The sequence below is a fragment of the Pyxicephalus adspersus genome, chromosome 2 (genome assembly GCF_032062135.1).
Source record: "Pyxicephalus adspersus chromosome 2, UCB_Pads_2.0, whole genome shotgun sequence".
Taxonomy (NCBI): Eukaryota; Metazoa; Chordata; class Amphibia; order Anura; family Pyxicephalidae; genus Pyxicephalus; species Pyxicephalus adspersus.
This window is the reverse complement of record NC_092859.1, coordinates 122,916,297-122,934,829: the sequence shown is the minus strand read 5'-3', so window position 1 is coordinate 122,934,829 and position 18,533 is coordinate 122,916,297. Positions and strand designations below refer to the sequence as shown.

General features: G+C 36.2%; 1 protein-coding gene across 1 annotated transcript in view; it reads right to left on the bottom strand.

The window, feature by feature from the left end:
- Window positions 1-2,685: 2,685 nt before the first annotated feature.
- The window catches only part of LOC140324409 (OTU domain-containing protein 7A-like), a gene marked incomplete at its 5' end in the record, with an annotated part of 36,908 nt that continues 21,060 nt past the window's right edge, over window positions 2,686-18,533 (bottom strand). The window contains 3 exon segments of the mRNA XM_072402280.1: window positions 2,686-8,258; window positions 11,974-12,058; window positions 12,988-13,102. Coding sequence (XP_072258381.1) covers window positions 6,831-8,258; window positions 11,974-12,058; window positions 12,988-13,102 — 1,628 coding nt within the window.

Genomic DNA, 18,533 nt, shown 5'->3' with positions numbered 1-18,533 from the left:
TTCCTGGATTGAATGAAGATGAGCGAGTATAAGAGGGTTTAGTTCCACTATAAAGTGCACAGTGTGCAGATAGGGATTTCCCTTTAATTTAGAATAAGACTGAAAGGAGAGGGGGCAGAGTACATTTGTTGGACCAATATAGTCTTCTTGACTCAATCTTGCTGGATGGAAGTAAAAGAGCTTCCTTCCATTTACCGTGATAGAAAGAGTAAAAGTTTACAGTAACCCTAAGCATTTAAAAGGCATATTCTGTACCCACATTACTAGCGGCTATGGCATAAACCACAGCTTCCCAGTTTGCACTACATTATTAAATTAGCCCATATACACTGTACCCATCAGAAAGTCTAGCATTAGCATATACTCAGCATTGACATGGTCTATTCTCTCAGTGCTAAATCAATTATTGTACCTGATATTCTTCAGCAAATCCTAATCAGTTCATAATGCATTCCTCTTTCACATTCAATGTTCTTCGAAATAATAATAACAAAAAAGAAATGAAAATCCCTTCTACAATACTGTATCTCATACAGCTGGCAGTATATAAGGTAAACATTTGCATAGCGACTCTTAATAAACAGGAAAGTGTTAGCACACATCAATGTTATTCACAGACCTTTACAGTTTTTGTGCAATTTGCAAAATAAGTCAAGTCCCTATCTATACAGGAAAAAAAAAACATAGTTTGGATCTAACTATGTAGTCATAACTGGTAATCTTCAAAGCGTGTCAGACAGTAACACAGCGCTTTTTTTCCCTGGCTCTCAGTAAGACTGCATGAAAGTACATTTAAAGACAAACATACAAAACAAAAAAGTACAACATATTCATTTGCAGGTATTGTTACATAAAGCCCGATGCAAAATGAATACTGTGGGGCTATTTTACAAAGATTAGTGCAAAGTAAACAAAATAAAAAAAAATGAAATGATAAAAAAATCAGGTAATAGCTTTTAACAGAATAAGGAATTTGATTGGTTGTTCTGAGCAGTTAATCCAACTTTGGGGGAAAGTTTAGACTAGCAAGGTTGCGTTGCAGTTACAGCTTCCTCATGCCAGTGAACCGCTGCCTCGAGAGAGATTCTACAAGTTGCTTATACCCACGGTAGCCCCATAGACAATGAATGGGAGTGATAGTGCAAGTGACTGAGCAGCTAGAAAAGTGCCAGCCGCCAGGAGTAATGTGGCTTCATCCTGAGACAGTTCGGAACCTAGCCTTATCAGGCTGAATTCACAAAGCTAACACATCAGAATAAAGAGCATTCCTATTAACTGACAGTTGTTTCAGTCCAATAGGATCAAAAAGAAGATCCAGATTTTTATTTTTGCATCTATAAGGATCTATAAAGCTAAGGACCTGTAAAGATCCTTATTCTTGTGTTGAATGTTAGTAAAATTTATTAGCACTTCAGCATGGTGCTAACCACAATAAAAGCACACCAGCATGAATGAGCCATTAAACCTAAAGTCTATACTAATAAACATAAAAGGCCAACAATAAACACTCTCAGAAACCGTTGTAAAAGCTTCCTTTTCCATTGTAAGTACTTTCTGTTGTATATAAGTTTCCTTGAGATACTCCCTAAATAAGTACAATCATTGTCAGTAACCCCTACCCATGCATATTAAAATGCCTATATCAATGATGTGTATAAGATTTGTTTTATTTGCTAAAACTAAACTGTTATTATAATATAACTGAATAGAAGAATTACCCTTTGAATGTGTAAGCGGCACCCTAAAGGAACAAATATCACTTGTGGAAGCCTTGTGGGATATTTTTCACTGTATTTAAATTTGCAAGCAGCAAATCATCAGACATTTTTTGACTGGGGAAAGGCTAAGGATTTTATGCTTATGTATTGAAGAAATGGATCTCTAGGTGGAAATTAAGAAACTGCCACAAAATGTCACCAACATTAAAATGACATGTTTAAAACAAATGTATGAAGCCGATTGTAATTTAGGTGTACTGGTCCTTTTAAAATATTTAAGGAAAACAATAAAATGACGCAAATAAAAGCAGTGGAATAACCACATGGGTGACATCAATGGTGAAATAAATGGAGAAGGGAATGCAGAAGTGTTTGTATTATGGATCAGCCTGGACCTCATTCTGCCCTCTGGAGTCTCATATGGTTCACTACACAGAGATAAGGAAGAAAAAGAAATAATCCTTGCTGATCCACAAAAGTAGATATGAAGACACTTTACTGCATATTTTTCATTTCTTTTCTTTACATTTTAAGGGTTGAAGTGTGGCATCAAACATTTCATAGCACACAGCTACATCTGCATCGACTCTACCTTGGGACTTCATATTTTATTTTAGCTGATATTGGGCTCTGAGTTCCAGCTCTACTTTATATTCACAGGATGCATTTAGTTGTTTTTTTTTTTCTACCCAACTTTTTTCATCATGATTTCAGTGCTTTAGAGTTAATTCACAGTGGAATTTTTCATATAATTGGACACAAATATTCAGCGTTAATGAGGGGAAATATGTCAGAATGCAAAGATTTTATATTAAATGGCCATCGTCCAGTGTTCACCTGTATACAATATAACAAGGTACTTTGTTCTTTTTATTGTCTCCTCCCTAGTGAATTATGATATACTGATATATCAGTATAAAAGTTTTGGGATCCATCCAGGGGCTAATAAGACATAAGAATGTAAAAACATGCAACAATCACAAATCACCTTTCATTGTTCTTTTTCGAATTGGTAAAAGGTGATGTTTGCTAGAGAATAGATTGTTCTTAGTTATATATCACCAAAACCTTTGTGTGAACCCCAAACAGTAAAACTGAATGATCAGTCAAATTAAAGGATACAGTATGTTTTAGTTTCTGAAATAAATTGGATTGCCAAGTGCACACCCTGGCTTCCTATATATCTTGGTGAAGCCAGTTCTGGTTCACCTGGAAGTTTTGGGTGTTTTTGTATGGTGCAGCAACTTCTGTTGCATTTCCTGTAACATAAAATAAAACATACAACAGGACATCCCTTTCAGACTTGCAATCAAAAGATTCATGGTTAGCTGCTGCTAAGTGCCCCTAGTTAACTACTATGATATTTTTAGTGTCAACCATTGCAATTGACTACCACTTCATCCCAAGGTTGAGTGAGGTTGCTCTGCATTTAATCCTCCAGAAAAGAAAAAACAAATGCATGGCCAGAAACGACTTGTAGCTTTCATGAACCGGGCTACAATTCATCACAAACATGTACACAAAATGGTGTCTAATTGGTTGGAGGAACAGCGTGATCCAACCCAATGCTGCGGTTCAATTATGCAGTCTGAAATAGCCCTAAGATCCCCTTGTAAAGGCCACAATATTGTGCGGACCTCGGAGTTTAAGTGCAGATATCTTGCCACAGCTTACATGTTAGTTGTGTGTCATCAAAAAGCAAACTAAATTAATGTAGTGTTTTAGGTATCAATCATCATCACCCTCAAATCTATAGACCTACTCACTTTTTCTTTCGTATAAAGAACATTCCTGACAAGTGAATTGTAATTGTCACATTTCTTTGACTACATGAAGATAATATTATCATACGAAATGCTGGCTATAAGATTATTATTATTTGGGAATAGAATAGTTATTTGATTTGAGGTCTGATAAACAGTATTTTTATGAAATCCCATGGCCACAAGGAAGCAGAAACAGGGTTAATTGTATTAGAAAGCACATAATAATACACATATGTCTCTACACTGTATGAAAATCCATACAGTATTGAACATTATATGAAGACATATGTAACGATTTTGATTTAGTTTATCTAATGCTACAATATACAAATAGACAACACACCTTTAGTGGAGCTCGTTTGTGGTTTATATTATGCTTCAAGTAAAACTCCCAATGATGTAAACAATAATGACACTACAATGGTTATGCGTGTCTCTGCTAATTGTAAAATATTAAAAGTAAGTCCTGCTAAAGAGGGTTTAAGAAGAGCGTGTATTTAGAGGCTACAGTTTATGTCCAAATGGAAAAATAAGTTGAGCTTTTACACCACATACAGTTTCCTATGCCCTATAGTAAAAATAACTCTGTGCTATTCTTGCAAAACTTTGTATCCATTGCTAGTCCTTCTAACCAGTTTCTTGGGACCTCTATACTTCTGATGAAGGCTAATTTTACAGTTTTGCAGAATTTTAAGCCTAATCAATTCATTTTTGTAAACTTTCAAAAATGTAAATGCCGAGCCTAGCTTGAAATAAACCTGTACATTGCACACAAGTTAATATTCTGTCTGAGAACATACAGCACAAGATGCCTAGTAATACTTTGTAAGCTAGAAAACCCTCCCATGTGTGCCTCCTGATTAATGAGGGTTATGTTTTCTCTGCATTCATTGCTATGCCCTGCAGACTGCCATTTCACTGTCCAAGTAGATGGTCTTTGGTAACCTGTCAGGACAATCCGACTAGGCATAGAGATAACAGCTGATGGAACTCAACCACAAGGCCAGGAAAAGCTGGCCTTCAGTATCAGAGGGAGAATAAATCAGAAGAGCATGCAAACAAGGCTTTTCCAGTTAATACCTGTAATATCAGGCAATGGGCTCCACTGTCACTCATGTCATGGAAATAGGAAATTACCAAATTCCAATGTAATAAACCCATGCTAAACAAAAGGACGTATGGGAAAATACCATCTGCTGCCATAGCTAATATGGTAACGTTTTGGGTTAATATTCTTGAATGAATAGACAGCCCCCCTACAAAGTGTTAACTCATATCTGGAAAAAGTTACAGAGACATCCACAAACATAAAAGCATCACTAAAAATTATTGTAAGACAATGTATAAATATATTGCAACAGTAAAGGATGTAACACTTGGCTTCCCTTCATTCGTAATGTAACACACCACAATCTTTTCTAAACAGATCCTGGTGGTAAACAAGTCATATTCTTGTCTGCAATGGCTTTAGACTTAGAAGTCATCCCACAATTTAGACATTACATTAAGTTCCTCAATCTGTTGCCAAAATGTTTCATATACACATTAAATTACAAAATGTTGATGGAAAATACACATGAAGCAACAGAGCCTAAAAAAGTTTGTACAAACATATATATTAATAATCTAACACGTCAAGACAAATATGATAGCCAAAGTGCATTAAGGTACTTCAGCTGTACAGAACCTAAACCTGACCCCCCATCGGCACACAGTAGGGCAGCCATAAACCAATATTCATGTCAATGCCAGCTAGAAATTGACCACAGACTGGTGACACTAAGTCTGAATATTAGGGTTAGCTATATATTACCCAATATTCACTAGCAATAAACATTATTTTTTTTCCTTCATCTTTGTTATTAACATTTGGGTTTAGTTTAATCCACTAAATATTTCTGATTGCTGGAACCAGGTTTTTATCATTTAGTTTTCCAGGGTTTTTTTTACCTACACTTGACAAAGCTGAAATAGGTTTTGCCACGGGAGAAGAAAGGTCAGTGAGTCTGCTACCAGTTATCATGGCACATATCCAGCCAGACTGGTTATTCCATATAAGCCAACCCTTTTATGTGTGCACCAAATTCTAATGGGTCCTGGCAAACACTGTGGTCACTATAGCAGACCAAGCAGTGGGTGCTTTCTTTCTGCATAGCTTTATTGAACCTTTTTGCCACAGAGGTCAAGGAAAGGAGATGGAAGTTGGGTGGAGGAGGGTCCCGATTTATTTTTTCAACATTAAAGTGAAACATGCCCAGATCATGAACACTAAAGTATTCATATATTCTAAACTTACAGTCAAATCACTTAATAACAATCCTTCGTCTCTATATTTTTAAGCTTGGGAGAGAGATGTATTATTCAAAGTTCACAACCCAGTTACTCAAATGGAGAGCAGATCTGGGCAAAGCAGCCAGCCAGCTGATGTTTCTTAGCTGTTAGAAGCAGTTTGACTCCGGTTTGTTGTGATCTTTGAGAATAAATACCTGGACATGAAAAGCACATAGAGAGGTCAGAGATATTTTGTTTCAAAGGATATGTATTGAATGTAGGCTAGTTAAGTCCAATTTGCATACAGCTGTTGATTAGCGTTGTTGTTAGAAAGATCTTTCTGATCACAGTTTTCTTAACCTCTGGGTCTACTTGAAGGTATCAAGTAGACCTGAAATGCAGAAGTGAAAAGGAACAAAAAATTTAAATAATATTAATTATTATTATATATATTAAATATTCTAAGTGTGCATGTTTTTTATTTTAAATAAGGAAATAGTTTACGGTCACTAGTCGGGCACAGATGCAGAAGCCCATTTCTGTTTTGAGTACAGAGTCTAGAAATCAAGGACAGCAGAACAGGGCGATCAGTTTAAGGATGGTCAAGCCTTAGGGTTTTTTTATTGGATCTGTCAGTCTGTGCTTGTACTTTGTGATGTTTTGAATTTCAAGCAAGGCTTAGGCTGAATATTGGCAAGTGGTTGCTTAAACAGTGTTTAGATGACAGGCCCTCTTTAATGATCCTTCCTACTTACCTGAGTGGTAGCAAAGAAAAAAAAGTAAAATCAGGCACCTTAGTAGTTAAGTCATACATAGCACTGACTGTGACAAAATCAATCTTCCAGCTCAAATATATGAAATGTAATTAGAGAAAAAAATAAAGTTTTTTCATCCCTCCTCAAACATAGCTGTCAGATAAAAGCTTGACCTGTATAACAACAAGCACTATTATTTACCCCTTGCTCTCTCTCTGATTTTGGCTATTTTGTTCCATTGCAATTAAAGTGATTTAAGTATTTAATTTTTGCATGTAAAAAAATTATATTTCTAAGAGGTCAGAACCCTTCAAATGAATTCAGTGCCTGTGCACTTTATTTTCCCGATCACGCCGTTTCAGCTCCTCTTTGTAGCAGTAAGAACAGAAATTGTCAGTTTCAGGGCGTCCATAAAAAGAGCAGTTCTCTTTCTTACACCTGCTCTGGTGGAGTGAGTATATAGGACAGCCTGTACTCCTTCCTCTACTGTTTTTATCATTGTTCAACCATGTTTGAGGAGATTCTTCATCAGCATACTCTAAGCAGTCTCTAATGTCTGTGGAGTTAAAACCATTTGTGTATGTCTGAGATTTATGCTCCGTTGGTTTCTCATATGAAAGGGACTCCACTGTGTTAACTGTGCGGATGCCCGTTAACCGAGCTGGGCTGTAGCTCTGCGAGGACAATGAACGGTTCTGTTGGGGATACGTTGCACAAGTTTTTAAAGAGCCAACCACTGGCTTGTAAGGATCATCTTGGAAGCTTGATGACTTGGAGCTGACATCATGTAGATGGATAACACTTTGCCTTTGGACTGGTGGTGTATGGCTATAATGAGCAGATACTGGTACAGGACCGCTTTTCTTAGCACCATTGCTAGGTGAGGGATAGGATGCAGGTGTGGGGCTGGATCGATCCTTTAATTTTAGAACGAGTGGCGTGGTATGGCTTTGAGGCAAGACTGGGGATGCCCTGTCCTGAGGAGATGTGTCCAGCTTTTCTTTGACAAAGCCCTCCTGGTCTAGCTTCCTACAAGATGACCCATTTAGGATGGCTTTCTTTTCAGCTTCCTTCCTCTTTTGCTCCTGCTCAGCATTAAACCGTTCCTGGGCACTGGTCAAGTAAAAACCAATCATCTCCTCATGAAATTGATGACGGTGACTGGTTAGAAGGAGGCCTGCAAAGATAAACTTGCGCTCTCCTTGCATGGCAGCTCTCAATATATTAAGGCTGAGTTTAACATCTGTGCTATACTTCCAGGGGTCTGACTTATTGTCTAGTAGAGATTTGTTTGTGAGTTTTTCAATGGGAGAGATACTAGTTTTATCTGTGGGTGATGGAGTAGTTTTTTCTGAAGGCGATGTGCTAGCAGATTGACCAGATTCTTCTTTACTTCCTTTTCGAGATTTTGACTTCTTGGATTTTTCGGTGGAGTCTCCATTTTTCCCGTTGCTTGAATTAGCTCTATTTATCTTTCCATGCACTAGACCACCAAGACCTCCCATGTTCTTTTTAAGCTTAATGCCAAGTGTTTTACTGAGGCTTCCCAGTTTGTTTGCCACAGAATCAGTCCTATTTTTTTCTTTCTCTTTTCTTTGTTTCTCCTTCTCCTTTTCTTTCCCATTTTTTCCATTATTAACGTTGGAATTACTACAGACCGACTCACGATCTGAGTCAACAGAGTCAGCCAGAGATTGTACATCTTCTCCTGCAGATGCTGTTGGAGATTCTGGTTGAGCCAACGGTGCCTGCAATAAATGACCAAAAGATGAGCGCTGGTTAATCCTTTCTTGTAAATATTAAACATTTATTTTATCTGTAAGTTCGAGAAAGATGTAGACTGCCAAATTGAATGAATGTAAACATTCACTGCACTGCAAAGTGGTAACAAGAACTGGTAGACTACGCCCATTATTATATTAAAAACATTTTCATAGCTTCCATTGTTGGGTATTGTTCTTGAGAGGTAAATTAATGTCTTTGTTGTTCCAATATCATATAACAACGTCAAAACTTTTTTCATAGGGCTAGCTGGATTTTATTAGACATTTGCTATGCTACCTTAACATAAGTTACCATCACCATCCCATCAGTGCACTTTCTGACAACCATTTCATGTTGTTTGGTACCTCAACTAACCACCACTAATTTTGCCAGCAAGCTAACACCTTATACATGTATTACTACCATTATTATTTGTATTTTTTTTTCTGTGTCAAACAACAGCAAAACTCACAATCCAGGCGTTATTAGTTTGGGACTAGGTATTTGGATTGGGATTCTTTAAAATACATTTTGTATTGACCTGACATCTCTCTATATCACTTTTCTTGCTAACCTTCTAGGCTTTGCTAGGATTTATTGGATGTTACATTATTTGTAGAACTGCGGTATGTAGAAGGAGGTCATCCAAGGCCAAAACTGCAAAAGAAAGCCAACTGTTTTCCAAGATGAAACAAAATATATTTATTATTAATAATAAAAAGGATTATTATAGCGCCAACATCTTATGCAGCGCTTTATATTAAATAGGGGTTGCAAATGACAGACGAATACAGACAGTCACTGAATACAGACAGGGTCACACAGGAGGAGAGGACCCTGCCTCGAAGAGCTTACAATCTAGAAGGTGGGGGAAGTAGCAAACAAAAGGAGGGGAGATTTGTAGTGGTGGGAAGTAGTGATGGTTTCAAAAGACAGGTGAAGATGGGTAGGCAAGTTTCAAAAAGTGGGTTCTCTTTTAACCTCCTGGGCAGTTCATTTCTGCCTGGATTTATATGTCTAAAAGCGGTTCATTGTCTTTCATGAAAATTTATTTTACAGTATAATATCATATTATGAGTATAATAAAGTTTGAAACACAAAATAAATTAAAAAAAATGTAAAAATAATTTGATAATAAACTTTGACATGATTTTTATTTTATTATACTTTATTATACTCATACTATTAAATTATACTGTAAAATAAATTTTCATGAAAGACAACATACCGCTTTTAGACATATAAATTCAGTGTATTGCATTCAATACAGTTATTTTGTATTAAATGCAATACAAAATAATTAGAATTTCCCACCGCTGATGTCATTGGGAGATTGTAGAGGAGAGAGTCGGGTTAGTGGAATACCAGAGAGGAGGATGTTACAGTAGTCCAAAGAGTATAAGAGCATGTACAAGGAGATGTTGCGTAGGTGAAAGTGACAGGACCTGATAATGTTCTGAATATGGGGGGTAAATGATAGGGCAGAATCAAAGGTGACGCCAAGACAACGTGCCTGAGGGGAGGGTTGTTAATCGTTAGGAAAATGTCAGGGAGGGATTTGAAATTTGAGGGGGGGAAAGATGATGAGTTCTGTTTTATCCAGGTTGAGTTTCAGGAATCGGTCAGACATCCATGATGAGATGGCCGATAGGCAGCATGAGACCTTATCCAGGACTGAGGGAGACAGGTCAGGGGTGGACAGATAGATTTGAGTGTCATCAGCATACAGATGGTACTGTAAGCCAAAGGAGGATATGAGACTACCCAGAGAGGAGGTGTACAGAGAAAAGAGAACCGGTCCAAGGACTGACCCTTGGGGAACACCAACAGGAAGGAGAGTAGGAGCGGAGAGGTAGATACGAGTAGAAAGGGAGAGGTTGAATAGTTTGGTTAGGGCGGGGGCTAGGGTGGAGGAATGCGCACGGAGTAGATAAAAGGGAATTGGGTCAAGTGGACAGGTAGTAGATGGAGATGATGGGAGAAGTGAGGGGAAGTTAATATATGTAACTATGTAATATATAAAATTAATATATGTAACTATGCATGTGTTTCATTGTTCACAATACTCTACCACATCCCAAATACACTTAACATAAAAAATTACAAAAAAACACAGGACTTTCTAGGTACAAAAAATAAAATAATCGTATTCATTCAAATAATCATTAACCCCCAGACGGTGATCCCGAGTCACAATTGGGGCAGCAAAGAAAATCCTACCTGCTCCCCTCGATCCATCGGCGTCCTCTAGCGAACCCCGACCGGCTTCTGCATCACATCTTCGGCTCGATCGATGTGATGCATGAAGCATTGGTACACTGGGGAGGCATGGCTTGGCGGGAAATGTAAAAGCAAAATACATTGTAATCTGCTTTTAAAACATTGATTACAGTAAGAAAGTTATAAAAAATAAATCCAAATAATAAATAATAAATCCAATAGTTTATTCTATTATTGTACCATTGTTGGTACAATAATAATTTGTCCAGTGGTTCAATATTAATTCTATTATTGTACCATTGGAAAAATTAAAATTTTTTTTTTTTTAAATAAAATTAATACATTTAATATTTTTTATAATTATTATTTATAATTATTTATTATATTTTAATTTATGATTTGTGTTTCAAACTTATCATAATCGGGAGTTATTCCTAAGAATTACAGGCCTAAAATTTTAAACAACAAATTTCCACGCAAAACAATGTACCACTTTTGACATAAAAATACGGACATAATCAGACTGCCAGGGAGGTTAAAATTTACATGAATGTATGCGTACAAAATAACTTAATTACATATATATCCTATGCATAAACATTTATTAAGAAGCCACACAATATTGTATTATTCACCATTCCATTGAGCCATAATAGCTCAACGCTAGGAATTTTCAAAAACTTTTTAAACTAATTCTGCCTCTGACTCAATGGGTTTTGTTTTTTTGTTTTTTTAAGCTTTTTCAGGAGTTGTTAGAAGCAGCTTAAAGCATCTAGTGTAAAGAAAATGATAACATTACATGTTAGCTCAAAGCCTAAACCAGTCTATTGATAAAATCACCATTTTGGAATTCATTGATTTTAATATTGCTATTAAAGACTGCATTGCTTGATTTGAATCAATTCAATCATCATAATTGATGATAAGTTAACTTTTATCAACAAAGATAAACTATATAAATACATTGAAAGGATTGCAAGTAAAACAAAGGGCAGTACATGAATGTTTATTAAGCATACATCAGTAAACCAATAATCAAACAAGCAAACAAAACAAAAATGCTTACATATCATTAGGTAAGGAATCCCTTTATGATAGATCGCTCTGTATTGGCATCCTGTGTGTTATCCAATTAGTTCCAGTATTAAAGTCAGAGGTTACAACTGAAAAAACATTTAGTGTATAAAGATTCAGTAGTTTGGATAACCAACATAAGGATAACATACACTGTGTCATAAATGTGCCACAGATGTAATACATTGTAATGCATGGGATGGTTTTGTACGCATACATTCATGTATATTTTAATGGTTATTTGAAAAATATAATTCATTTTATTTTTTGTACCTAAAAAGTCCTGTGGTTTTTGTAATTTATTATAATATATTTTAATGTTATGGATCCTCTTAAACTTAACCGCACTTAATGAACAAGCAGCAAAGGAACTTGTAGTGGGTAGATAAATCAGCGGAGGTTTACCCGTGTCTCAGAGGGGATTCGTATCCAGGTTACATTCATGTAGCTGTGCAGAAGGTTCAGTTTGGCCTCCAGGGACAAAATCAAACTGTTAAAGAAATAACAAAGATCCATTAGGAAATGTTAACCAAATGACAGTATGCTATTACAATAAAGAGAAAACATGTAACAGTACAAAATATATTGAAATTTTGATCGAAAATTAGCATCAGATTCTTAGTTCTGTTCTCAGGCCATAACATGGATGGAACCTGACAAAATGCCACTGGCAATCGCTTTTATTTAATGATTTTCATTTTTCTGTTGCAATACCAGAAACACCTATATGTATGTAAATTCTGATATCTGTCATAGTATATACATGGGTTGAATAAATGGGTTTGATTTCCCGTCAGCCATTATCCCTAGGGACAGCCCTATGAATTGTCTTAAAACTGGATTAATAACTTGCAGAAAAATGACTCTCTACTAAATTAATCTTTTTCAAATTATATTTTCTTCCAACAGGATCCTGAAGGATCTACACTTTAAATACCATTTTATTTTACAGTATACATTACAGCAGTTCATTATCTAAACTGAACTTTAATTTAGGGTTAATTTATGCTTTATGTCTGTAAGTAGTCAACTGCACAAATCACTTGTGATTATAGATATTGTACAGATATTGTACAAATGCTCATCAATCTCAACACATAATTATCTTCTCTCCCTCTGGGCCAGAAAGGATTGTGGCCAATGGTGGATTCATTTCCCAGTTCAATAAGTAAGTGGGTGGTTGCAGTTATCCTGTAATTAACCAAATGTGCATATTTCTTTCTGTTAGCATTGTCTGTACAGGAGAATGGTTCCTGCATCTGATTATATTCTGCTCCCTGCTATAAACACATTTTATCCCTGTATGTGGTATTGATTAAAATAAACAATCAACAGTAAGTTGGCAAAGATCTTGCAAAAGGTTCCTTTGTTTAAAATAAATGGACAACGAATAACGCTGAGATTTACAGCCACAATTACCTGGCCAGTTTAATGTTGTCATTATCATCCTTTCCCCATTCCCAGTCCTTTCCAGGATCAACAGCAAAGTGCAAAGGTAGAAGCCTGTGTTCAGAGTCTGTTAATGGAATAACCGCTGCAATCAACAAGAAAATATTATTTGTAAAACAAATTTGTATGAACAAAAACAATGTATAGTAACCATACACATAAAGGTAGGTGAACATCTAATGTCATACAAAACATATAATTTGCTAAAAGCATGAATAACATTTATGGAGAAGATCGGAGGTGACTTTCCCGAACTGGAGTTCTTGCTTTCTTCCAGATATTACAGAACTAATTTAAGCCAGTTTAAAGGAGGACCTGTAGACCGTAACCAAAACTAAACCATTCCAAACGTAGAAGAATATTATCTTACTACAGTATTTACAGTCATCCTCATGACAATAATACTGTAACCCCTTAAACTTCCCATTGTAATATATATTTGCCTTACAATGCTGGAACACTGATAATTGTGCACGTAAAAGTCAGAATGGCCTCACATACAAAGATCCCTCAGATCCAGAAATGACAATATGGTGGGTCATCATCCTAACAGTATACTCCAGTTACAGTATACCTAACACCCTACAGTTACATCCTAACAGTATACCCTCCAGTATACGCTGAAAACAAGTCAGTTTTGGTTGAAATCAATCATACATTACTTGATTGTTTTCTCTTTCTCTATTTTCTCTCTCATTAGGCCTGATTTATTAAAGCTCTCCAAGGCTGGAGGGGAAACACTTTCATCAGTGAAGCTGGGTGATCCAGCAAACCTGAAATTAATTTATTAAAAGTAATTTGCCATTTGTTAGCAAATGTTTTTATTTCTGGACCAGATCCAATCTGAGTTTGCTGGATCAACCAGGTTCAATGATGAAAGTGTATCTTCTCCAGTTTTGGAGGCCCAATGTCTCCTTGCATATATACAACTAGAGTTTGTGCAAAACACCTTGATTTTTATTTTTTATAAACACTGCCCCTTTTCTATTTTTCTGGTTAGATGATTTGCATCTAGAAAAAAATACACATTTTGTTACATATACCAGAAACATGAAACCTACTCCCTGACATCCCAGAAGGGGAACAGATACATTTTTATCAACTTTTAAGCATTGCTTAGGATTGTTTAAACTACTACTGTCCAGTAATGGTGAGTAGGGGAATTGCCGCCTAGGTGCCGCAGCAGAGGTGGATGGCTACTTCCTCTGTAGTGGACATGGAGATGTTGGAGGAACAGGCTGCTCTCCTATGTAATCCTATAGTTCAATTTGTATTGCCTAGAAATCTACTAAAAAATGAAATCTTGCAATTTAAAAAGGTTTGTTTTTTCTGCAGTATTAGAATTATTCCATGAGATGGCAACAGAGGACACATTACTGCTACAACTTGTTATTTGTCTGCACAACACATCCATCTCTATAGAGAACACTGTGTGCTGACGATCACTCTGTGGCTGCTGACTCAAGTGGGGAATGCAAATTCTCCATGGCATGTCCCAGGTGCAACAATACATACTAAAATCTTCCATTGCCCTGTTTTACGCTAATGAAAGTCATGGGCTTCCCAGCTCAATCATTTCCTATCAGCTAATGACTTCAAAACTAATTTTCTGCTTAAAATTAACATAAAACAACAATACGGGGTCACAGCAAAAATGTACAAGATAGTTGTAAATGGCTGAATGCACTGTAGCTGTTACTTTTCCAATATCGTCTGCAAAACTTTTTTCCCCTTTACAATCCTTTGGTCGCAACAAGGTGATCCATTCCCGAGAACAATGTGTCGGTGTGGCAAGAAGTCTGGGAGCGAAGATCCTGTTGGGAGATTTTAGTGTGGTGATATTATCTTTTCTTTTTTCTCTTTTGCAGATTGAATGCCCAGCTTGCAGGGAGAATTTTCAGTGGTGCTTCTAATCTCCAGAGGTATTTACTATCCTCTAGATCAGTGTTTCTCGAGCAGGCTTATGTGGTACCCTAGGGTTGCTTCAGACATTGCTAGAGATTCCTAGAGCAATGAACAATCTGTACCTCTTAGGTCAGTTTATTACATACCAATCTATGGCTATCTGTAAGGGTGACAATCTTTCCACTGACCAGGAATGTAAGAAGCATTCATCCTACTGACCACCACACTGTACTGTATGTTCTGTATATAGTAATTATAGTAGGGGGTTCCCTGAAAACCTGAAAGTTCCTCCAAAAAGTCGAGAAAGATGGCTCTAGAAGATCTGGGATGACCCAGTGGTTGCCAGAATGCTTGGAATAAAAGGCATTACTTTTAGTTGTTGGGGTATTTTTTTTCTTACATATTTTAAATATAGGAATATATCTTCTCTATCCATTTCATTTTTCCATAATTATGATAAATACACATACCTAAAAATGTCAATAACAACATTAATTACAAAAAATGTGTGATTACCAATACAACCACTGCTTCGTGTCCAAACAACATGTCTACTGTAACCCTGGGAATCTACATTCTCACCCCAAATTTGCATTCCTTTTTCTGAGTATACAATGCATTCCAAATATCATTTCTCTTTCTCTCACTTCCATTGATTTGAGTCAACAAAATGAAGAAAAAACTAACTCCTGTTTCTGACATCCCTAATATTGTCTCTTGATAATAATACTGTTATATACAATTGTGAATTAGAAAGCTTACAGTATTGTCCTGCATTCGGAGCACTTCAGCAAAGCACATTGGGGAATGAATTCTATTCAGGAAAACGGTCCTTGATGCAGCAGTGACCTGTGTGACTCCCATTCATACACTACTTTGGAATATTATCATTTATATCTCCACCAATATTGTGCGACATTACAAATATTTTTAAGAGAGGATTATGTATGTCAAGGACAATAAATGAAAGCCATATTCCAGTAATTAAATCCTAGGCAGGATTATATTTTCATGTATTTATGTACATCCTACTGAAGCTTTTCATTTCAGAACTAGAATTCCCCAGAGATTATACCCAGATACAGTCATATGAAATCCACATATTTACATAAGACAATGTCTTTACCCAGGTCAGTGAGTTTTGCAGCATTTAGATTCGTGCTTGGCTTTATTTCAATTATCTCAATGAGATTTGCGTCTGAAAAGGACGGCTTGAAATCAATGCAGTGAACTATTCTAGCTGAAAGCTCTTGTGGATGGACTATCTGACAAGTGACAGGTGCCAAATAGAATTTACCTCTACCCTTGAATGCATAAGGACTGAATAGAATAATACCCCCTTTTTTTTTGGGGGGGGGGGGAACTAGACACTGAGCACAATAAGGGTGGGTACTGAAGGTTTACAAAAAAAACAAGAATAGCTTTGATTTTGAAAAAACAACATCTAAATAAATATATATATATATATATATATATATACACAAAAAGTTACTTTTATGTTTTATAATATAAATCAGTGACATCATGGGTAAGTGCCTAGGATAGATGGGTAAGGAGGTTTAGTTTACTCCCAATAGAACATCATTACACCATATTGTAAAATTTTCCTTATTACACCATGTACTTAATATTAAGCATTACATCATGTTATAAGGTTTTCTGTGTTTTTTTTCCTTTCTGGATGTGGAGCTTATGCGGAGAGACCATTAGGTTGAACTGAGTGTACATAGAGCTCTGCTGACAGCCAAATGCAGCCCTTTGGCCCTTACTGCGTTTTCCTATTAAGGTACTTTCTCAGGCTGGTAAATAGAAGTATTGACTAAACTGGTTTTTTAGTAGTTCATAAGTTTGGATTATTTATATCTCACAATATTCCTTCTTTTTGCTGTCAATGCATTTTTTTTTCTGTTTTTTTATAACAGAGCTATTTGCGAAAAATAATAGGATTCAGCACATTTTTTAAAAGGGGTTGTAGTTAGCACAAATAGGGTAGTACTGACTTGTAAAGGGGTTGTAATAGAAGAGAAGTCTTGCATTATGTGTTTCCAGTCTATGACCTTGCATGTCTCAAATCTCCAGCAATTTCTTTGGAAATGGCTGCAGTCTCTGCCCATCTCCTATAGTATGTCTGCCATCTGATAATCTCCTATAGCTTGCAGTTTATCGCCTATAGCATGTGGTCTCAAACCATTTTTTGTAGCAAGCCCATTATAATCCCTGATGATTTGTTGTTGTATATCTAGAGTTGTGACAGTTTTCAGTTGCATTTAATTCAATAACAACAATGTGCAACATTTTGATCTACATCAACAATGTGACGGTTTATAAGATGCAAAGGGATTTTTACAGGTCAAAAAACTCTCTTTTTTGTTTAATGGTGTGTTAAACTAATTTTGCATATGGCACAGCAAGAGCTCAGTTATGCAAAAGGTTGTCACCATTTAGGTGTGTCTGGGACAGCACGATGTCTACAGACTCCTGCTCCCTAAACCCATTTTATGGCACCCAATATGCCTTCTAGCATAAAGCAGACACTCAATGTTTATCAGCACCAGACTGATGCCTTTAGAAAACCATTGGGCCCTTGCTCGAAGCATCATAATAAAAGCTAATATTATCATAGAACAGAGTTCCTAAACCAGGGTTCCTCCAGAGGTTGCTAGGGGTTCTTTGAGTCATGGACAATTCATGGCTCTCTGGTCAGTTAATGTTACACCAATATTTTTTTTTGTGGGGTGACATTCTTTTGATTTACCACTACACTAATGTATTGTGTTGTGAGCTGTAGATAAAACTATAGCAGGGGTTACCCTGAGACCTGAAAGTTATTTTAAGGGTTCCCCCATGTTTAAAAGAAAGGCTGCTATATATCACTCCTGCTATGAAGGCACCAACCTGTATTTGTGATGTGTTAGGTTAGTGATTTTTGTTTTTTGCTGGGGATGAATTTATAAAATCAGGCTATAGGTCTGCAAAACAGGCCTAAATATGGGCACAACCTGTGTTTATCCTTTCAGATATATATCAGACAATCCTTTAGAATCAATCAACGAGCTCCCAGGCTAAGCAGGTAGCCAAAAATGTACAGTTTAAAGCACACATGCAAAAATAGTATACAATTATATGTACCAAACACTTATCCTAATAAAACAAATGTTTAAAAAATAAAGTGCATTATGAGCCGGTCATCTACATTACTTAGGTTACTCTTTGATGGGCCACTCTGTATAATGATTGCATATAATAACATAATGCATATAATTATTTTAGAACATTCTGTACAGCATCACTGGAATGCAACAAATATTGATCCAAGTTCCATTCAGGCTACAGATTGCAATGAGTGCCAAATCCTCCATTGAGGTATAACTGGAATATGATTATTGTTGGTAATCTTTTCTAATCAATGCGACCGTTCAATGAAGGTTTTCTTTTTGGCTTGTTCATAGTAGTTTACAGGAATAAATATGTTTCATCTGCAATCTATCACTACAAAAAAATAAATAGGAAAAAAATCATGAAAGACATGCTCATGAATAAACCTGAATCCATGTAACAACAAAATTCTAGAAATTACTGGAAAGTGATAGTTTAGTTTTTCAGTGTATTTT